This window comes from Salvelinus fontinalis, chromosome 7 (assembly GCF_029448725.1).
Source record: "Salvelinus fontinalis isolate EN_2023a chromosome 7, ASM2944872v1, whole genome shotgun sequence".
Classification (NCBI taxonomy): domain Eukaryota; kingdom Metazoa; phylum Chordata; class Actinopteri; order Salmoniformes; family Salmonidae; genus Salvelinus; species Salvelinus fontinalis.
Window position 1 is genome coordinate 67,338,772 of NC_074671.1, and position 18,815 is coordinate 67,357,586.

The following is an 18,815-nucleotide window of genomic DNA, read 5'->3' on the forward strand; positions in this document are numbered from 1 at the left end:
AAGCAGTATGACTTGCCACTAGTTGTACAGAGAGAGAGAGAAGCAGTATGACTTGCCACTAGTTGTAAACGATGAGACAGAGAGCGAGGGGAATAGAGAGAGAGACAGAGACAGAGAGAGAAGCTGTATGACTTGCCACTAGTTGTAAACGATGAGAGAGAGGGGGATAGACAGAGAGGCAGTATGCTCCTTCACCTTCCTGTGTTCTCTCTCTCACTGTGTGTTATTCTGACCACCAGGGACAGGCCTCTGCAAAACGACAAGGAAAATTTAAAAAGGTACTGATGGCCTAGAAATCACTCTGTCAAATCCTCCCAAAAGGAAAATGGTGTTTTATGTTGTGAATCACTGTGGGGGGAAGATATCTGCTAGTCCAACGTGTAAATATATTTCTGCTGACAAAGTTATTTTCCATAAATTTCCATTTCCACAAAGTTAGATGTTATTTTCCTCTGGTGGTCAATGTAGCGGGACAGCTGTGTTCTGTCACCATGACAACTCATTCTAACTGACAAGGGATTGGACAGACAGCAGGTTAAACTGTTGTAGGGGCTTATGGGTAATGTAGTCCTAGAGTGTTCAGTGGGTTAACCGGTGTTTTAATCTTTCTCATCAGGACATTGTGCCAGTTGTCTACCACCTGATCCCTGCACCCAACAAGACCAAGAACGGAGCGAAGGAGGGAGCGAAGGAGGGAGCGAAGGAGGGAGCGAAGGAGGGGGCGAAGGAGGGGGCGAAGGAGGGAGCGAAGGATGTGAAGGAGGAGTTTGAAGAGGCTCTCAGAGACCTGAAGATTCAGTGGATGACCAAGTCAGTCTCTCTCTTTGTTTGGGTCTTTCTACCTGCTGTCAGTCTCTCTCTCTCTGTCTGGGTCTCTCTACCTGCTGTCAGTCTCTCTCTGTCTGTCTGGGTCTCTCTACCTGCTGTCAGTCTCTCTGTCTGTCTGGGTCTTTCTACCTGCTGTCAGTCTCTCTCTGTCTGTCTGGGTCTTTCTACCTGCTGTCAGTCTCTCTGTCTGTCTGGGTCTTTCTACCTGCTGTCAGTCTCTCTGTCTGTCTGGGTCTCTCTACCTGCTGTCAGTCTCTCTGTCTGTCTGGGTCTCTCTACCTGCTGTCAGTCTCTCTGTCTGTCTGGGTCTTTCTACCTGCTGTCAGTCTCTCTCTGTCTGTCTGGGTCTTTCTACCTGCTGTCAGTCTCTCTGTCTGTCTGGGTCTCTCTACCTGCTGTCAGTCTCTCTCTGTCTGTCTGGGTCTCTCTACCTGCTGTCAGTCTCTCTGTCTGTCTGGGTCTTTCTACCTGCTGTCAGTCTCTCTCTGTCTGTCTGGGTCTTTCTACCTGCTGTCAGTCTCTCTGTCTGTCTGGGTCTCTCTACCTGCTGTCAGTCTCTCTCTGTCTGTCTGGGTCTCTCTACCTGCTGTCAGTCTCTCTCTCTCTGTCTGGGTCTCTCTACCTGCTGTCAGTCTCTCTCTCTCTGTCTGGGTCTCTCTACCTGCTGTCCTTCTCTCATTCCACTGTGTCCTTCACCTCTATCTCTCTCCGTCATCTCTCTCTGTTCTGTGGTCTGGGGGAAATGCATCATCGTGTTGAATTAGGAGGCTGCAGTTTGCACAAAGCAGCAAGGATTGTTTTAAGGTGGAGATTTGGTTCTTCTGTTTGTAGTCGTGAGCAAATGCTCTTGGTTGGTCATCAATCAACAAGATCATTGGATGAAGAAAAACATGTTTATTTTATTTCACTCTGTACACCATTTAAAACGACCAAACTCTGTTCACAACAGTGTCCAGTTGGTAAGAGACATTCAGTTAATACTAGGAATAGATTATCCACCATCTATGTGTTTTCCAGACAGGAAAGAGAAACAGTCCACCATCTATGTGTTTTCCAGACAGGAAAGAGAAACAGTCCACCATCTATGTGTTTTCCAGACAGGAAACAGTCCACCATCTATGTGTTTTCCAGACAGGAAACAGTCCACCATCTATGTGTTTTCCAGACAGGAAAGAGAAACAGTCCACCATCTATGTGTTTTCCAGACAGGAAAGAGAAACAGTCCACCATCTATGTGTTTTCCAGACAGGAAACAGTCCACCATCTATGTGTTTTCCAGACAGGAAAGAGAAACAGTCCACCATCTATGTGTTTTCCAGACAGGAAACAGTCCACCATCTATGTGTTTTCCAGACAGGAAACAGTCCACCATCTATGTGTTTTCCAGACAGGAAAGAGAAACAGTCCACCATCTATGTGTTTTCCAGACAGGAAAGAGAAACAGTCCACCATCTATGTGTTTTCCAGACAGGAAAGAGAAACAGTCCACCATCTATGTGTTTTCCAGACAGGAAAGAGAAACAGTCCACCATCTATGTGTTTTCCAGACAGGAAAGAGAAACAGTCCACCATCTATGTGTTTTCCAGACAGGAAAGAGAAACAGTCCACCATCTATGTGTTTTCCAGACAGGAAAGAGAAACAGTCCACCATCTATGTGTTTTCCAGACAGGAAGGAGAAACAGTCCACCATCTATGTGTTTTCCAGACAGGAAAGAGAAACAGTCCACCATCTATGTGTTTTCCAGACAGGAAAGAGAAACAGGCAAAATAACATTTAGATTCAGAGCAATAAAACAAATAGAATAATTTAACTGAGTGAAACAGAATACTTTCAATATATAAATTCATACAGTTCTTTAGATCCATGTAAATATAATCAATATAATCAATATAATCAATAGGAAGGTTATACAGGACTATGGTAGATGAAGGAACCAATATAATCAATATAATCAATATAATCAATAGGAATGTTGTACAGGACTATGGTAGATGAAGGAACCAATATAATCAATATAATCAATAGGAAGGTTGTACAGGACTATGGTAGATGAAGGAACCAATATAATCAATATAATCAATATAATCAATAGGAAGGATGTACAGGACTATGGTAGATGAAGGAACCAATATATTCAATATAATCAATAGGAAGGTTGTACAGGACTATGGTAGATGAAGGAACCAATATAATCAATATAATCAATAGGAAGGATGTACAGGACTATGGTAGATGAAGGAACCAATATAATCAATATAATCAATATAATCAATAGGAAGGATGTACAGGACTATGGTAGATGAAGGAACCAATATATTCAATATAATCAATATAATCAATAGGAAGGATGTACAGGACTATGGTAGATGAAGGAACCAATATAATCAATATAATCAATATAATCAATATAATCAATAGGAAGGTTGTACAGGACTATGGTAGATGAAGGAACCAATATAATCAATATAATCAATAGGAAGGTTATACAGGACTATGGTAGATGAAGGAATCAATATAATCAATATAATCAATATAATCAATAGGAAGGTTGTACAGGACTATGGTAGATGAAGGAATCAATATAATCAATATAATCAATATAATCAATAGGAAGGTTGTACAGGACTATGGTAGATGAAGGAACCAATATAATCAATATAATCAATATAATCATTAGGAAGGTTGTACAGGACTATGGTAGATGAAGGAATCAATATAATCAATATAATCAATAGGAAGGTTGTACAGGACTATGGTAGATGAAGGAACCAATATAATCAATATAATCATTAGGAAGGTTGTACAGGACTATGGTAGATGAAGGAATCAATATAATCAATATAATCAATATAATCAATAGGAAGGTTGTACAGGACTATGGTAGATGAAGGAACCAATATAATCAATATAATCAATATAATCAATAGGAAGGTTGTACAGGACTATGGTAGATGAAGGAATCAATATAATCAATATAATCAATAGGAAGGTTGTACAGGACTATGGTAAATGAAGGAACCAATATAATCAATATAATCAATATAATCAATAGGAAGGTTGTACAGGACTATGGTAGATGAAGGAACCAATATAATCAATATAATCAATATAATCAATAGGAAGGTTGTACAGGACTATGGTAGATGAAGGAACCAATATAATCAATATAATCAATATAATCAATAGGAAGGTTGTACAGGACTATGGTAGATGAAGGAATCAATATAATCAATATAATCAATATAATCAATATAATCAATAGGAAGGTTGTACAGGACTATGGTAAATGAAGGAACCAATATAATCAATATAATCAATATAATCAATAGGAAGGTTGTACAGGACTATGGTAGATGAAGGAACCAATATATTCAATATAATCAATATAATCAATATAATCAATAGGAAGGATGTACAGGACTATGGTAGATGAAGGAACCAATATAATCAATATAATCAATAGGAAGGAACCAATATAGCTTGTTAGAGTATTGATCTGGTCAATGTGTTCGTGTATTATGTCTGTTTGTAACACTGTTATATATGTGAAAAATGGGATCGTGTTTGGAATTGTATTTTAATGTTTAAAATGTGTTCAAATCTCTTGAAAATGTGTTCAAATAAGGACTAAAAGAGATCCTAATAAAATAAAATCTCCTTCTCCCTTCCTCCCTCGTCTCTCTATCCGTTCTCTTCCTCCCTCGTCTCTCTCTCTCCGCTCTTCCTCCCTCGTCTCTCTCTCCGCTCTTTTCCTCCCTCATCTCTCTCTCCGCTCTTCCTCCCTCGTCTCTCTATCCGTTCTCTTCCTCCCTCGTCTCTCTCTCTCCGCTCTTCCTCCCTCGTCTCTCTCTCCGCTCTCTTCCTCCCTCATCTCTCTCTCCGCTCTCTTCCTCCCTCGTCTCTCTATCCGTTCTCTTCCTCCCTCATCTCTCTCTCCGCTCTTCCTCCCTCGTCTCTCTATCCGTTCTCTTCCTCCCTCGTCTCTCTCTCTCCGCTCTTCCTCTCGTCTCTCTCTCCGCTCTCTTCCTCCCGTCCCTCTCTCTCCGCTCTCTTCCTCCCTCGTCTCTCTCCGCTCTCTTCCTCCCTCGTCTCTCTCTCCGCTCTCTTCCTCTCTCGTCTCTCTCTCCGCTCTTGCTCCCTCGTCTCTCTCTCCGCTCTCTTCCTCTCTCGTCTCTCTCTCCGCTCTTGCTCCCTCGTCTCTCTCTCCACTCTCTTCCTCTCTCGTCTCTCTCTCCGCTCTCTTCCTCCCTCGTCTCTCTCTCCGCGCTCTTGCTCCCTCGTCTCTCTCTCCGCTCTCTTCCTCCCTCATCTCTCTCTCCGCTCTCTCTCTCCGCTCTCTCTCTCCGCTCTCTTCCTCCCTCATCTCTCTCTCCGCTCTCTTCCTCCCTCATCTCTCTCTCCGCTCTCTTCCTCCCTCATCTCTCTCTCCGCTCTCTCTCTCTCTCTCCACTCTCTTCCTCTCTCGTCTCTCTCTCCACTCTCTTCCTCCCTCGTCTCTCTCTCCGCTCTCTTCCTCTCTCGTCTCTCTCTCCGCTCTCTTCCTCCCTCGTCTCTCTCTCCGCTCTCTTCCTCCCTCGTCTCTCTCTCCGCTCTCTTCCTCCCTCGTCTCTCTCTCCGCGCTCTTGCTCCCTCGTCTCTCTCTCCGCTCTCTTCCTCCCTCATCTCTCTCTCCGCTCTCTCTCTCCGCTCTCTCTCTCCGCTCTCTTCCTCCCTCATCTCTCTCTCCGCTCTCTTCCTCCCTCATCTCTCTCTCCGCTCTCTTCCTCCCTCATCTCTCTCTCCGCTCCCTCTCTCTCTCTCGTCTCTCTCTCCGCTCTCTTCCTCCCTCTCTCTCTCTCTCCGCTCTCTTCCTCCCTCATCTCTCTCTCTGCTCTCTTCCTCCCTCGCCTCTCTCTCTCTCTCCCCTCCAGGTTAGACACCAGCTCCCTGTATGATGAACTGAAGGAGAACTTCTCTTCTTACCTGCCACTACATGTTCAGAGGCTGCACCAGCTCGACTCTGAGAAGGTACACACTCTCTCTGCTGTTGATTAGTCGTGTCTAACCCTGATCTTTCTCTGCTGTTGATTAACCGTGTCTAACCCTGATCTCTCTCTCTCTGCTGTTGATTAACCGTGTCTAACCCTGATCTCGCTCTCTCTGCTGTCGATTAGTCGTGTCTAACCCTGATCGCTCTCTGCTGTTGATTAGTCGCGTCTAACCCTGATCTCTCTCTCTCTGCTGTTGATTAGTCGTGTCTAACCTTGGTCTCTTTCTACTGTTGATTAGTCGCGTCTAACCCTGATCTCTCTCTCTGCTGTTGATTAGTCGTGTCTAACCCTGATCTCTCTCTCTGCTGTTGATTAGTCGCGTCTAACCCTGATCTCTCTCTCTCTGCTGTTGATTAGTCGTGTCTAACCCTGATCTCTCTCTCTCTGCTGTTGATTAGTCTCGTCTAACCCTGATCTCTCTCTCTGCTGTTGATTAGTCGTGTCTAACCCTGATCTCTCTCTCTGTTGTTGATTAGTCGCATCTAACCCTGATCTCTCTGCTGTTGATTAGTCGCGTCTAACCCTGATCGCTCTCTCTCTGCTGTTGATTAGTTGCGTCTAACCCTGATCTCTCTCTCTCTACTATTGATTAGTCGCGCCTAACCCTGATCTCTCTCTGCTCTTGATTAGTCGCGTCTAACCTTGGTCTCTTTCTACTGTTGATTAGTCGCGTCTAACCCTGATCTCTCTCTCTGCTGTTGATTAGTCGTGTCTAACCCTGATCTCTCTCTCTGCTGTTGATTAGTCGCGTCTAACCCTGATCTCTCTCTCTCTGCTGTTGATTAGTCGTGTCTAACCCTGATCTCTCTCTCTCTGCTGTTGATTAGTCTCATCTAACCCTGATCTCTCTCTCTCTGCTGTTGATTAGTCGTGTCTAACCCTGATCTCTCTCTCTGCTGTTGATTAGTCGTGTCTAACCCTGATCTCTCTCTCTCTGCTGTTGATTAGTCGCGTCTAACCCTGATCTCTCTCTCTGCTGTTGATTAGTCGTGTCTAACCCTGATCTCTCTCTCTCTGCTGTTGATTACTCGCGTGTAACCCTGATCTCTCTCTCTGCTGTTGATTAGTCGTGTCTAACCCTGATCTCTCTCTCTCTGCTGTTGATTAGTCGCGTCTAACCCTGATCTCTCTCTCTGCTGTTGATTAGTCGTGTCTAACCCTGATCTCTCTCTCTCTGCTGTTGATTAGTCGCGTCTAACCCTGATCTCTCTCTCTCTGCTGTTGATTAGTCGTGTCTAACCCTGATCTCTCTCTGTAGGAGCGTTTGAAGCGCCTGGGTGACATCGTAACGGCCTCTGACATGGTTCTGTCTCAGATCGACCAGACGGCCCTGGCAGTCTACCTCACCATAAAGACCGACCCTCGCCCTGACGCTGTCACAATCAAGAGGTACACCACTAAGTCTTAGCCTGCGTCTCAAATGGCACCCTATTCCCTATATAGTGCACTACTTTAGCCCAGGGCCCTATGGAACCCTATTCCCTATATATAGTGCACTACTTTAGACCAGAGCCCTATAGAACCCTATTCCCTATATAGTGCACTACTTTAGACCAGAGCCCTATGGAACCCTATTCCCTATATAGTGCACTACTTTAGACCAGAGCCCTATAGAACCCTATTCCCTATATAGTGCACTACTTTAGGCCAGGACCCTATGGGCAATAGGGTTCCATTTAGGGCTCACTCTTAGCCAGTCAGATCACAACAGGTTGTCTGTCTTGTATATCCGTTAACCACTTTCCCTTTGACCTCATTTCTAGTGGACAGAGAATCTGTGATTTGATATGAAATAAACCGTCGTGTTTCTGTGTGTTTCCCGCAGTGACATGGAGAAGCAGAAATGTTCCCTGCTGGATGCTCTGTGTAGGAAGGGCTGTGCCCTGGCTGACCTTTTGCTCCTGCCTGCTACACCCCAGGACGGGGTTGGGGGGGCTGGGGGGGCTGGGGAGGCTGGGGAGGCTGGGGGGGCTGGGGGGGCTGGGGAGGCTGGGGGGGCTGGGGAGGCTCGGGGGGCTCGGGGGGCTGGAGAGGCTCGGGAGGGGGCAGAGACGGGGACTGACGAGGAGGAGGTGACCAGCTCTGACGACGCCCAACAGGGCAGGGCCAAAGCCTTGACAGACACCTTCTGGGAGCTGCAGAAGTGGGTGGAGCTAACGGACTCTAAGGTGAGGAGAAGAGGTGTGGCTGTTTCCCTGTTTGGTTTCCCTAGCAGATCCCCGGCTTACGCCACACCTTGCAGTGGATGATACGGCAACGGTAACTTACATATGAATCATCCAGCTCAATCTTTCTCCCAAATTTTGATGGTTTTTGTTCCCCTTCCTCTCCAGGTGTTGACGTTCTCCTACAGACATGCATTAGTCAATAAGATGTACGGCAGAGCCCTGAAGTATGCCTCCAAGATCGTAGAAGACAAACCCAGTAGAGACAACTTGAAGAACTGCATTCAGGTCAGAAACAGCCTCAGTCCCAACTACCTGATACATCTACTTCCTGTTAGACGTGTTTTACAGCCTCAGTCCCAACGACCTGATACATCTACTTCCTGTTAGACGTGTTTTACAGCCTCAGTCCCAACTACCTGATACATCTACTTCCTGTTAGACGTGTTTTACAGCCTCAGTCCAACTACCTGATATATCTACTTCCTGTTAGACGTGTTTTACAGCCTCCGTCCCAACTACCTGATACATCTACTTCCTGTTAGATGTGTTTTACAGCCTCAGTCCCAACTACCTGATACATCTACTTCCTGTTAGACGTGTTTTACAGCCTCAGTCCAACTACCTGATACATCTACTTCCTGTTAGACGTGTTTTACAGCCTCAGTCCAACTACCTGATACATCTACTTCCTGTTAGACGTGTTTTACAGCCTCAGTCCCAACTACCTGATACATCTACTTCCTGTTAGACGTGTTTTACAGCCTCCGTCCAACTACCTGATACATCTACTTCCTGTTAGACGTGTTTTACAGCCTCAGTCCAACTACCTGATACATCTACTTCCTGTTAGACGTGTTTTACAGCCTCAGTCCAACTACCTGATACATCTACTTCCTGTTAGACGTGTTTTACAGCCTCAGTCCAACTACCTGATACATCTACTTCCTGTTAGACGTGTTTTACAGCCTCAGTCTAACTACCTGATACATCTACTTCCTGTTAGACGTGTTTTACAGCCTCAGTCCCAACTACCTGATACATCTACTTCCTGTTAGACGTGTTTTACAGCCTCAGTCCCAACTACCTGATACATCTACTTCCTGTTAGACGTGTTTTACAGCCTCAGTCTAACTACCTGATACATCTACTTCCTGTTAGACGTGTTTTACAGCCTCAGTCCCAACTACCTGATACATCTACTTCCTGTTAGACGTGTTTTACAGCCTCAGTCCCAACTACCTGATACATCTACTTCCTGTTAGACGTGTTTTACAGCCTCAGTCCCAACTACCTGATACATCTACTTCCTGTTAGACGTGTTTTACAGCCTCAGTCCCAACTACCTGATACATCTACTTCCTGTTAGATGTGTTTTACAGCCTCAGTCCAACTACCTGATACATCTACTTCCTGTTAGACGTGTTTTACAGCCTCAGTCCAACTACCTGATACATCTACTTCCTGTTAGACGTGTTTTACAGCCTCAGTCCAACTACCTGATACATCTACTTCCTGTTAGACGTGTTTTACAGCCTCAGTCCCAACTACCTGATACATCTACTTCCTGTTAGACGTGTTTTACAGCCTCAGTCCAACTACCTGATACATCTACTTCCTGTTAGACATGTTTCACAGCCTCAGTCCAACTACCTGATACATCTACTTCCTGTTAGACGTGTTTTACAGCCTCAGTCCAACTACCTGATACATCTACTTCCTGTTAGACGTGTTTTACAGCCTCAGTCCAACTACCTGATACATCTACTTCCTGTTAGACGTGTTTTACAGCCTCAGTCCAACTACCTGATACATCTACTTCCTGTTAGACGTGTTTTACAGCCTCAGTCCAACTACCTGATACATCTACTTCCTGTTAGACGTGTTTTACAGCCTCCGTCCCAACTACCTGATACATCTACTTCCTGTTAGACGTGTTTTACAGCCTCAGTCCAACTACCTGATACATCTACTTCCTGTTAGACGTGTTTTACAGCCTCAGTCCCAACGACCTGATACATCTACTTCCTGTTAGACGTGTTTTACAGCCTCAGTCCCAACTACCTGATACATCTACTTCCTGTTAGACGTGTTTTACAGCCTCAGTCCCAACTACCTGATACATCTACTTCCTGTTAGACGTGTTTTACAGCCTCAGTCCCAACTACCTGATACATCTACTTCCTGTTAGACGTGTTTTACAGCCTCAGTCCCACTACCTGATACATCTACTTCCTGTTAGACGTGTTTTACAGCCTCAGTCCCAACTACCTGATACATCTACTTCCTGTTAGACGTGTTTTACAGCCTCCGTCCCAACTACCTGATACATCTACTTCCTGTTAGACGTGTTTTACAGCCTCAGTCCAACTACCTGATACATCTACTTCCTGTTAGACGTGTTTTACAGCCTCAGTCCCAACGACCTGATACATCTACTTCCTGTTAGACGTGTTTTACAGCCTCAGTCCCAACTACCTGATACATCTACTTCCTGTTAGACGTGTTTTACAGCCTCAGTCCCAACTACCTGATACATCTACTTCCTGTTAGACGTGTTTTACAGCCTCAGTCCCAACTACCTGATACATCTACTTCCTGTTAGACGTGTTTTACAGCCTCAGTCCAACTACCTGATACATCTACTTCCTGTTAGACGTGTTTTACAGCCTCAGTCCAACTACCTGATACATCTACTTCCTGTTAGACGTGTTTTACAGCCTCAGTCCCAACTACCTGATACATCTACTTCCTGTTAGACGTGTTTTACAGCCTCAGTCCAACTACCTGATACATCTACTTCCTGTTAGACGTGTTTTACATCCTCAGTCCCAACTACCTGATACATCTACTTCCTGTTAGACGTGTTTTACAGCCTCAGTCCAACTACCTGATACATCTACTTCCTGTTAGACGTGTTTTACAGCCTCCGTCCAACTACCTGATACATCTACTTCCTGTTAGACGTGTTTTACAGCCTCAGTCCCAACTACCTGATACATCTACTTCCTGTTAGACGTGTTTTACAGCCTCAGTCCCAACTACCTGATACATCTACTTCCTGTTAGACGTGTTTTACAGCCTCAGTCCCAACTACCTGATACATCTACTTCCTGTTAGACGTGTTTTACAGCCTCAGTCCCAACTACCTGATACATCTACTTCCTGTTAGACGTGTTTTACAGCCTCAGTCCCAACGACCTGATACATCTACTTCCTGTTAGACGTGTTTTACAGCCTCAGTCCCACTACCTGATACATCTACTTCCTGTTAGACGTGTTTTACAGCCTGTCCCAACTACCTGATACATCTACTTCCTGTTAGACGTGTTTTACAGCCTCAGTCCCAACTACCTGATACATCTACTTCCTGTTAGACGTGTTTTACAGCCTGTCCCAACTACCTGATACATCTACTTCCTGTTAGACGTGTTTTACAGCCTCCGTCCCAACTACCTGATACATCTACTTCCTGTTAGACGTGTTTTACAGCCTCCGTCCCAACTACCTGATACATCTACTTCCTGTTAGACGTGTTTTACAGCCTCAGTCCCAACTACCTGATACATCTACTTCCTGTTAGACGTGTTTTACAGCCTCCGTCCCAACTACCTGATACATCTACTTCCTGTTAGACGTGTTTTACAGCCTCAGTCCCAACGACCTGATACATCTACTTCCTGTTAGACGTGTTTTACAGCCTCAGTCCCAACTACCTGATAAATCTACTTCCTGTTAGACGTGTTTTACAGCCTCAGTCCCAACTACCTGATACATCTACTTCCTGTTAGACGTGTTTTACAGCCTCAGTCCCAACTACCTGATACATCTACTTCCTGTTAGACGTGTTTTACAGCCTCAGTCCCAACTACCTGATACATCTACTTCCTGTTAGACGTGTTTTACAGCCTCAGTCCCAACTACCTGATACATCTACTTCCTGTTAGACGTGTTTTACAGCCTCCGTCCCAACGACCTGATACATCTACTTCCTGTTAGACGTGTTTTACAGCCTCCGTCCCAACTACCTGATACATCTACTTCCTGTTAGACGTGTTTCACAGCCTCAGTCCCACTACCTGATACATCTACTTCCTGTTAGACGTGTTTTACAGCCTCCGTCCCAACTACCTGATACATCTACTTCCTGTTAGACGTGTTTTACAGCCTCCGTCCCAACTACCTGATACATCTACTTCCTGTTAGACGTGTTTTACAGCCTCCGTCCCAACTACCTGATACATCTACTTCCTGTTAGACGTGTTTTACAGCCTCAGTCCAACTACCTGATACATCTACTTCCTGTTAGACGTGTTTTACAGCCTCCGTCCAAACTACCTGATAAATCTACTTCCTGTTAGACGTGTTTTACAGCCTCCGTCCCAACTACCTGATACATCTACTTCCTGTTAGACGTGTTTTACAGCCTCCGTCCAACTACCTGATACATCTACTTCCTGTTAGACGTGTTTTACAGCCTCAGTCCCAACTACCTGATAAATCTACTTCCTGTTAGACGTGTTTTACAGCCTCAGTCCCAACTACCTGATACATCTACTTCCTGTTAGACGTGTTTTACAGCCTCAGTCCCAACTACCTGATACATCTACTTCCTGTTAGACGTGTTTTACAGCCTCAGTCCCAACTACCTGATACATCTACTTCCTGTTAGACGTGTTTTACAGCCTCAGTCCCAACTACCTGATACATCTACTTCCTGTTAGACGTGTTTTACAGCCTCAGTCCCAACGACCTGATACATCTACTTCCTGTTAGACGTGTTTTACAGCCTCCGTCCCAACTACCTGATACATCTACTTCCTGTTAGACGTGTTTCACAGCCTCAGTCCCACTACCTGATACATCTACTTCCTGTTAGACGTGTTTTACAGCCTCCGTCCCAACTACCTGATACATCTACTTCCTGTTAGACGTGTTTTACAGCCTCCGTCCCAACTACCTGATACATCTACTTCCTGTTAGACGTGTTTTACAGCCTCCGTCCCAACTACCTGATACATCTACTTCCTGTTAGACGTGTTTTACAGCCTCCGTCCAAACTACCTGATAAATCTACTTCCTGTTAGACGTGTTTTACAGCCTCCGTCCCAACTACCTGATACATCTACTTCCTGTTAGACGTGTTTTACAGCCTCCGTCCAACTACCTGATACATCTACTTCCTGTTAGACGTGTTTTACAGCCTCCGTCCCAACTACCTGATACATCTACTTCCTGTTAGACGTGTTTTACAGCCTCAGTCCCAACTACCTGATACATCTACTTCCTGTTAGACGTGTTTTACAGCCTCAGTCCCAACTACCTGATACATCTACTTCCTGTTAGACGTGTTTTACAGCCTCCGTCCCAACTACCTGATACATCTACTTCCTGTTAGACGTGTTTTACAGCCTCAGTCCCAACGACCTGATACATCTACTTCCTGTTAGACGTGTTTTACAGCCTCAGTCCAACTACCTGATACATCTACTTCCTGTTAGACGTGTTTTACAGCCTCAGTCCAACTACCTGATACATCTACTTCCTGTTAGACGTGTTTCACAGCCTCCGTCCAACTACCTGATATATCTACTTCCTGTTAGACGTGTTTTACAGCCTCCGTCCAACTACCTGATACATCTACTTCCTGTTAGACGTGTTTCACAGCCTCCGTCCAACTACCTGATATATCTACTTCCTGTTAGACGTGTTTTACAGTCTCAGTCCAACTACCTGATACATCTACTTCCTGTTAGACGTGTTTTACAGCCTCCGTCCCAACTACCTGATACATCTACTTCCTGTTAGACGTGTTTTACAGCCTCAGTCCAACTACCTGATACATCTACTTCCTGTTAGACTTAGACTAGCAGGGTTTACCGTGTCTGTAACACTTGAACAAAGAGCCTAAAGCTCAGAGACATTCAGATAACAGCCTTTCTGGAGACATGTTCTACTTCCTGTATTGTGACATCACGTCCTGTGTGTTTTCAGGTAATGCGGTCCTTGGGCTGGATGCACTGTGCCACTTTCACAGAGAACTGGCTGCCCATCATGTACCCAGCCGACTACACTCCCTTCTAGACAGTCTGTTACACACACACACACACACACACACACACACACACACACACACACACACATCTGAAAGCAGTCAGCGTTTGTACCAAGTCTTGACTGAATGCCTCGAACAATGTGGTCGGCGTAGAGAAGATTTCAACCCGGACACATTTCAGAGCTTCTTGGTTTAAAAAACCCTCCACTGTTGTTCAGTTGTAGATAGAAAGACGATGAACGGATTGGATTTTTCCATCTTTACCTGACATTTCTATTGTTTTTTGGGGGGGGGGTTCAACGTTTTGAATGTTTCACCCTCCTGAATGAACCCGGTCTGTAGAAAGGTACCGACACGCGTCATAATACACATCATAAAAGACGCAACATGTTGTTATTCTCCCTGATGGATTTTAAATGTGTGTGTCTTTTAGAGTAAACAAGGGGGGGGGTTGGAAGCTGATCATTTTGAGTCCATGTCAAATTGAACACTCTTTTTATTTTAATGCCAGTCCATTATTCCGTGTGTGTGTGTGTGTGTGTGTGTGTGTGTGTGTGTGTGTGTGTGTGTGTGTCCTCTCTTTGGAATCCCTGGAAAGAGCCTCCCTCATTGTCAGGATTCCACAGTGATCCTGTCCTCGGTTTAGTTTCAACACTTTCACCCCTCCCTCCCCCCCTCCCTCCCTCTCTCCTTCCCCCCTCCCTCTCTCCTTCCCCCCTCCCTCTCTCCTTCCCTCCCTCTCTCCTCCCCCCCCTCCCTCCCTCCCTTTCTTCCTCCCTCTTTCTTCCTCCCTCTCTTTCTTCCTCCCTCTCTCCCTTCCTCCCTCTCTTCCTCACTCACTCCCTCCCTCTCTTCCTCACTCACTCCCTCTCTTCCTCCCTCATTCCCTCCCTCCTTCCCTCTCTCCTTCCCTCCCTCTCTCCTTCCCTCCCTCTCTCCTTCCCTCCCTCTCTCCTTCCCTCCCTCTCTCCTTCCCTCCCTCTCTCCTCCCTCTCTCCTTCCCTCCCTCTCTCCTTCCCTCCCTCTCCCTCCTTCCCTCTCTCCTTCCCTCCCTCCCTCTCTCCTTCCCTCCCTCCCTCCCTCCTTCCCTCCCTCCTTCCCTCCCTCCCTCCTTCCCTCCTTCCTTCCCTCCCTCCCTCTCCTCCCTTCCCTCCCCCCTTCCCTCCCTCCCTCTCCCCCCTTCCCTCCCTCCCTCTCCCCCCTTCCCTCCCTCCCTCTCCCCCTCCCCCTCTCTCTTTCCCTCACTCACTCCCTCCCTCCCGATCCCCCTCACTCCCTCCCCCCCTCTCCCCCTCCCTCCCGATCCCCCTCACTCCCTCCCCCCCTCTCCCCCTCCCTCTCTCTCTCTCTCTCTCTCCCTCCCTCTCCCCCTCCCTCCCTCCCTCCTTCCTTTCTCTGTACTGTAAACAAAGCATTTGAGGTTTTAGTTACGGTCTGAAGTTCAGGGTTCATCTATCTCATTCTGTCTTCTCGTTGCCAATGACAGTCTCCTAATGGCCTTAACCAATCACAGGACCTTCAGCCCCGTCCAACACTGACTCCAGATCTATCAGAACAACCTCTCGTAATCTCTCTGGTCGTTGGTCCAAACACCACCCTATTCCCTTATATAGTGCACTTCTTTTGACTGGAACACTATGGGGGTTTCATAGGGCTGTGGTTGAAAGCAGTGCACTATATAGGGAATAGGTTAACATTTGGGAGGCGTCCTATCTGTTCTCTCTGCTGGTGTCAAAAGGACCTTTCAGATAATATTAATGGATGTCTTGTATTTATATTACAACTAAAAACCTTAGTCAATTAACGACAATATTTGACGGAATGTTAAGATTTTAATGAAATGTAGTTTTTAGTATTATTTTATAACCATATTCTTCCTGGGCGACATATGGAAAGTACCAACACTCTGTTTTGTTGTCACAGTAACTGTAATGGAATTATGTTACAAATTTAATAAAAAGATTTGGAAGAGTAATTGTATGAGTGTGTTATGTAGTTATCAGATCCACCAGTCGACTACTTAGGACTTCCTATATCCATAACCCATTTATATTTGACTATAGAAACTGGCACCAGACAGCAAAGTGCATATATTTTCATATTTAATATCAATCCAAACTTTCCAAGTACATGTTTTTAAAGAAAAAGGAAACTGAAGCCTTACATCGTGGAACCACATTTTGAGCTTTTTTTTGTTGTCTGTGTTGTATGTGGGACCTATTTGGGAGATGGACCGTTGCTAGGCAACAGGCCGAAACGCGATTGAGAGAACAATGTTACTAACTAGTTAGGTTGAATCCGTTTAAAGTGAAACTAATGAATTCTGAAATGTAGTTAATATATGAACAGTTAGTGCAGGATGTCAGGTAAAAAAATCTTACCACCATGAAATAGTTATCAATCGTTCAGATCGTGACGTTGCGTTGTAACATTTTGACGGGCTGTTTCTTTCTGCCTGTCGACTGCTATCGTGACGCTGAGTTGACTGTGAAATATGAATTGCTAAAGTAAGCTAGTAGTGATTAGGGACTGTTAGCCATTTTTAAAATGAGCAGGATAAATGTGTCTTGTTTTCTAAAGGAACTGGGACAGCCAACTGCCCACATTGTGGACGTTTCTCTGCGCGCCTTTTATGGCTATGTAGGAAGCTAATCAACCTCAAGAGGGCCGTCTTGGTTTAGCTTGACATTAAATAGGCAGCTCACACCCCTGTGACAAGTCAACTACTGTAATGAAACCCCCTAGGAGACTGCTAGGCTACCATACACACCCTTCTACCATCATGCACTGCCTCAGTCAGAAACTCTGTCTAGACTACCATACACACCCTTCTACCATCCCTACCATCATGCACTGCCTCAGTCAGAAACTCTGTCTAGACTACCATACACACCCTTCTATCAGACCTACCATCATGCACTGCCTCAGTCAGAAACTCTGTCTAGACTACCATACACACCCTTCTACCATCATGCACTGCCTCAGTCAGAAACTCTGTCTAGACTACCATCTCATCCCAATTATATCCAAATAAAAAGGCCAATATAGCTTGGAAAGACCATCAGTGCAGCCTCTTTCAGTGCACGTTTGTCAATATACCCCCATCTCTCTCCTCTCCCACATTACAGACAGTATGAGTGGCTTCTCCAGTCTTATGGTCAACTGTTATCCTGTTATCTCTGCCTCTTCTACAGACATTATAACTGTTATCCTGTTATCTCTGCCTCTTCTACAGACATTATAACTGTTATCCTGTTATCTCTACCCCTTCTACAGACATTATAACTGTTATCCTGTTATCTCTACCCCTTCTACAGACATTATAACTGTTATCTCTACCCCTTCTACAGACATTAAAACTGTTATCCTGTTATCTCTACCTCTTCTACAGACATTATAACTGTTATCTCTACCTCTTCTACAGACATTATAACTGTTATCTCTACCCCTTCTACAGACATTATAACTGTTATCCTGTTATCTCTACCTCTTCTACAGACATTATAACTGTTATCCTGTTATCTCTACCTCTTCTACAGACATTAAAACTGTTATCCTGTTATCTCTACCTCTTCTACAGACATTATAACTGTTATCTCTACCCCTTCTACAGACATTATAACTGTTTCTCTTTGCTGGACACTCATCCCATCATACAAACCCAACGATATATTTAGAGAGGAGACCATCTGACACACACACATCCATCCACTACCCAGTCTCTGTTTACAAGCAGCATGTGTAATAGCAATTTGGCATCAGTGCTGTGGAGAGATATACACACACACACTATTACCCAGTCTCTGTTTACAAGTAAGTAATCCCAGTTTGTAAATATAGGTTTGACAGAGGGTTGATGCTTCAAGTTATGCTTGATGTATTTTCTGGTCACAGCAGGTATTTCTAGTGAGTGTTTTTACAGTAGCTTGCTGTTAAAAATGGATACCAATGCATACACAATGGAACACATTATATAATACCTTATGGAGCGGGATACATGGTGAATACCTATAGATAAACATGGTGAATACCTATATATAAACATGGTGAATACCTATACATAAACATGGTGAATACCTATATATAAACATGGTGAATACCTATACATAAACATGGTGAATACCTATAGATAAAAATGGTGAATACCTATACATAAACATGGGGAATACCTATACATAAACATGGTGAAAACCTATAGATAAACATGGGGAATACCTATAGATAAAAATGTAAATACCTATAGATAAACAACATGGGGAATACCTATACATAAACATGGGGAATACCTATACATAAACATGGGGAATACCTATACATAAACATGGGGAATACCTATACATAAACATGGTGAATACCTATAGATAAACACGGTGAATACCTATAGATAAACATGGGGAATACCTATAGATAAACACGGTGAATACCTATACATAAACATGGTGAATACCTATACATATACATGGGGAATACCTATACATAAACATGGTGAATACCTATAGATAAACATGGGGAATACCTATAGATAAACACGGTGAATACCTATACATAAACATGGTGAATACCTATACATATACATGGGGAATACCTATACATAAACATGGTGAATACCTATACATGAACATGGTGAATACCTATACATGAACATGGTGAATACCCATACATAAACATGGGGAATACCTATACATAACATGGTGAATACCTATACATAAACATGGGGAATACCTATACATAAAC

General features: G+C 44.5%; 1 protein-coding gene across 2 annotated transcripts in view; it reads left to right on the plus strand.

The window, feature by feature from the left end:
- Positions 1-14,788, plus strand: part of LOC129860016 (tripeptidyl-peptidase 2-like) — a gene marked incomplete at its 5' end in the record, with an annotated part of 89,512 nt that extends 74,724 nt beyond the window's left edge. Inside the window, 8 exon segments of one of the 2 annotated variants that reach the window (XM_055930331.1) lie at positions 240-278; positions 617-810; positions 5,742-5,838; positions 7,120-7,250; positions 7,687-7,813; positions 7,904-8,029; positions 8,195-8,314; positions 14,021-14,788. In XM_055930331.1, coding sequence (XP_055786306.1) covers positions 240-278; positions 617-810; positions 5,742-5,838; positions 7,120-7,250; positions 7,687-7,813; positions 7,904-8,029; positions 8,195-8,314; positions 14,021-14,110 — 924 coding nt within the window. 2 annotated transcript variants of the gene reach the window in all.
- Positions 14,789-18,815: the final 4,027 nt, after the last annotated feature.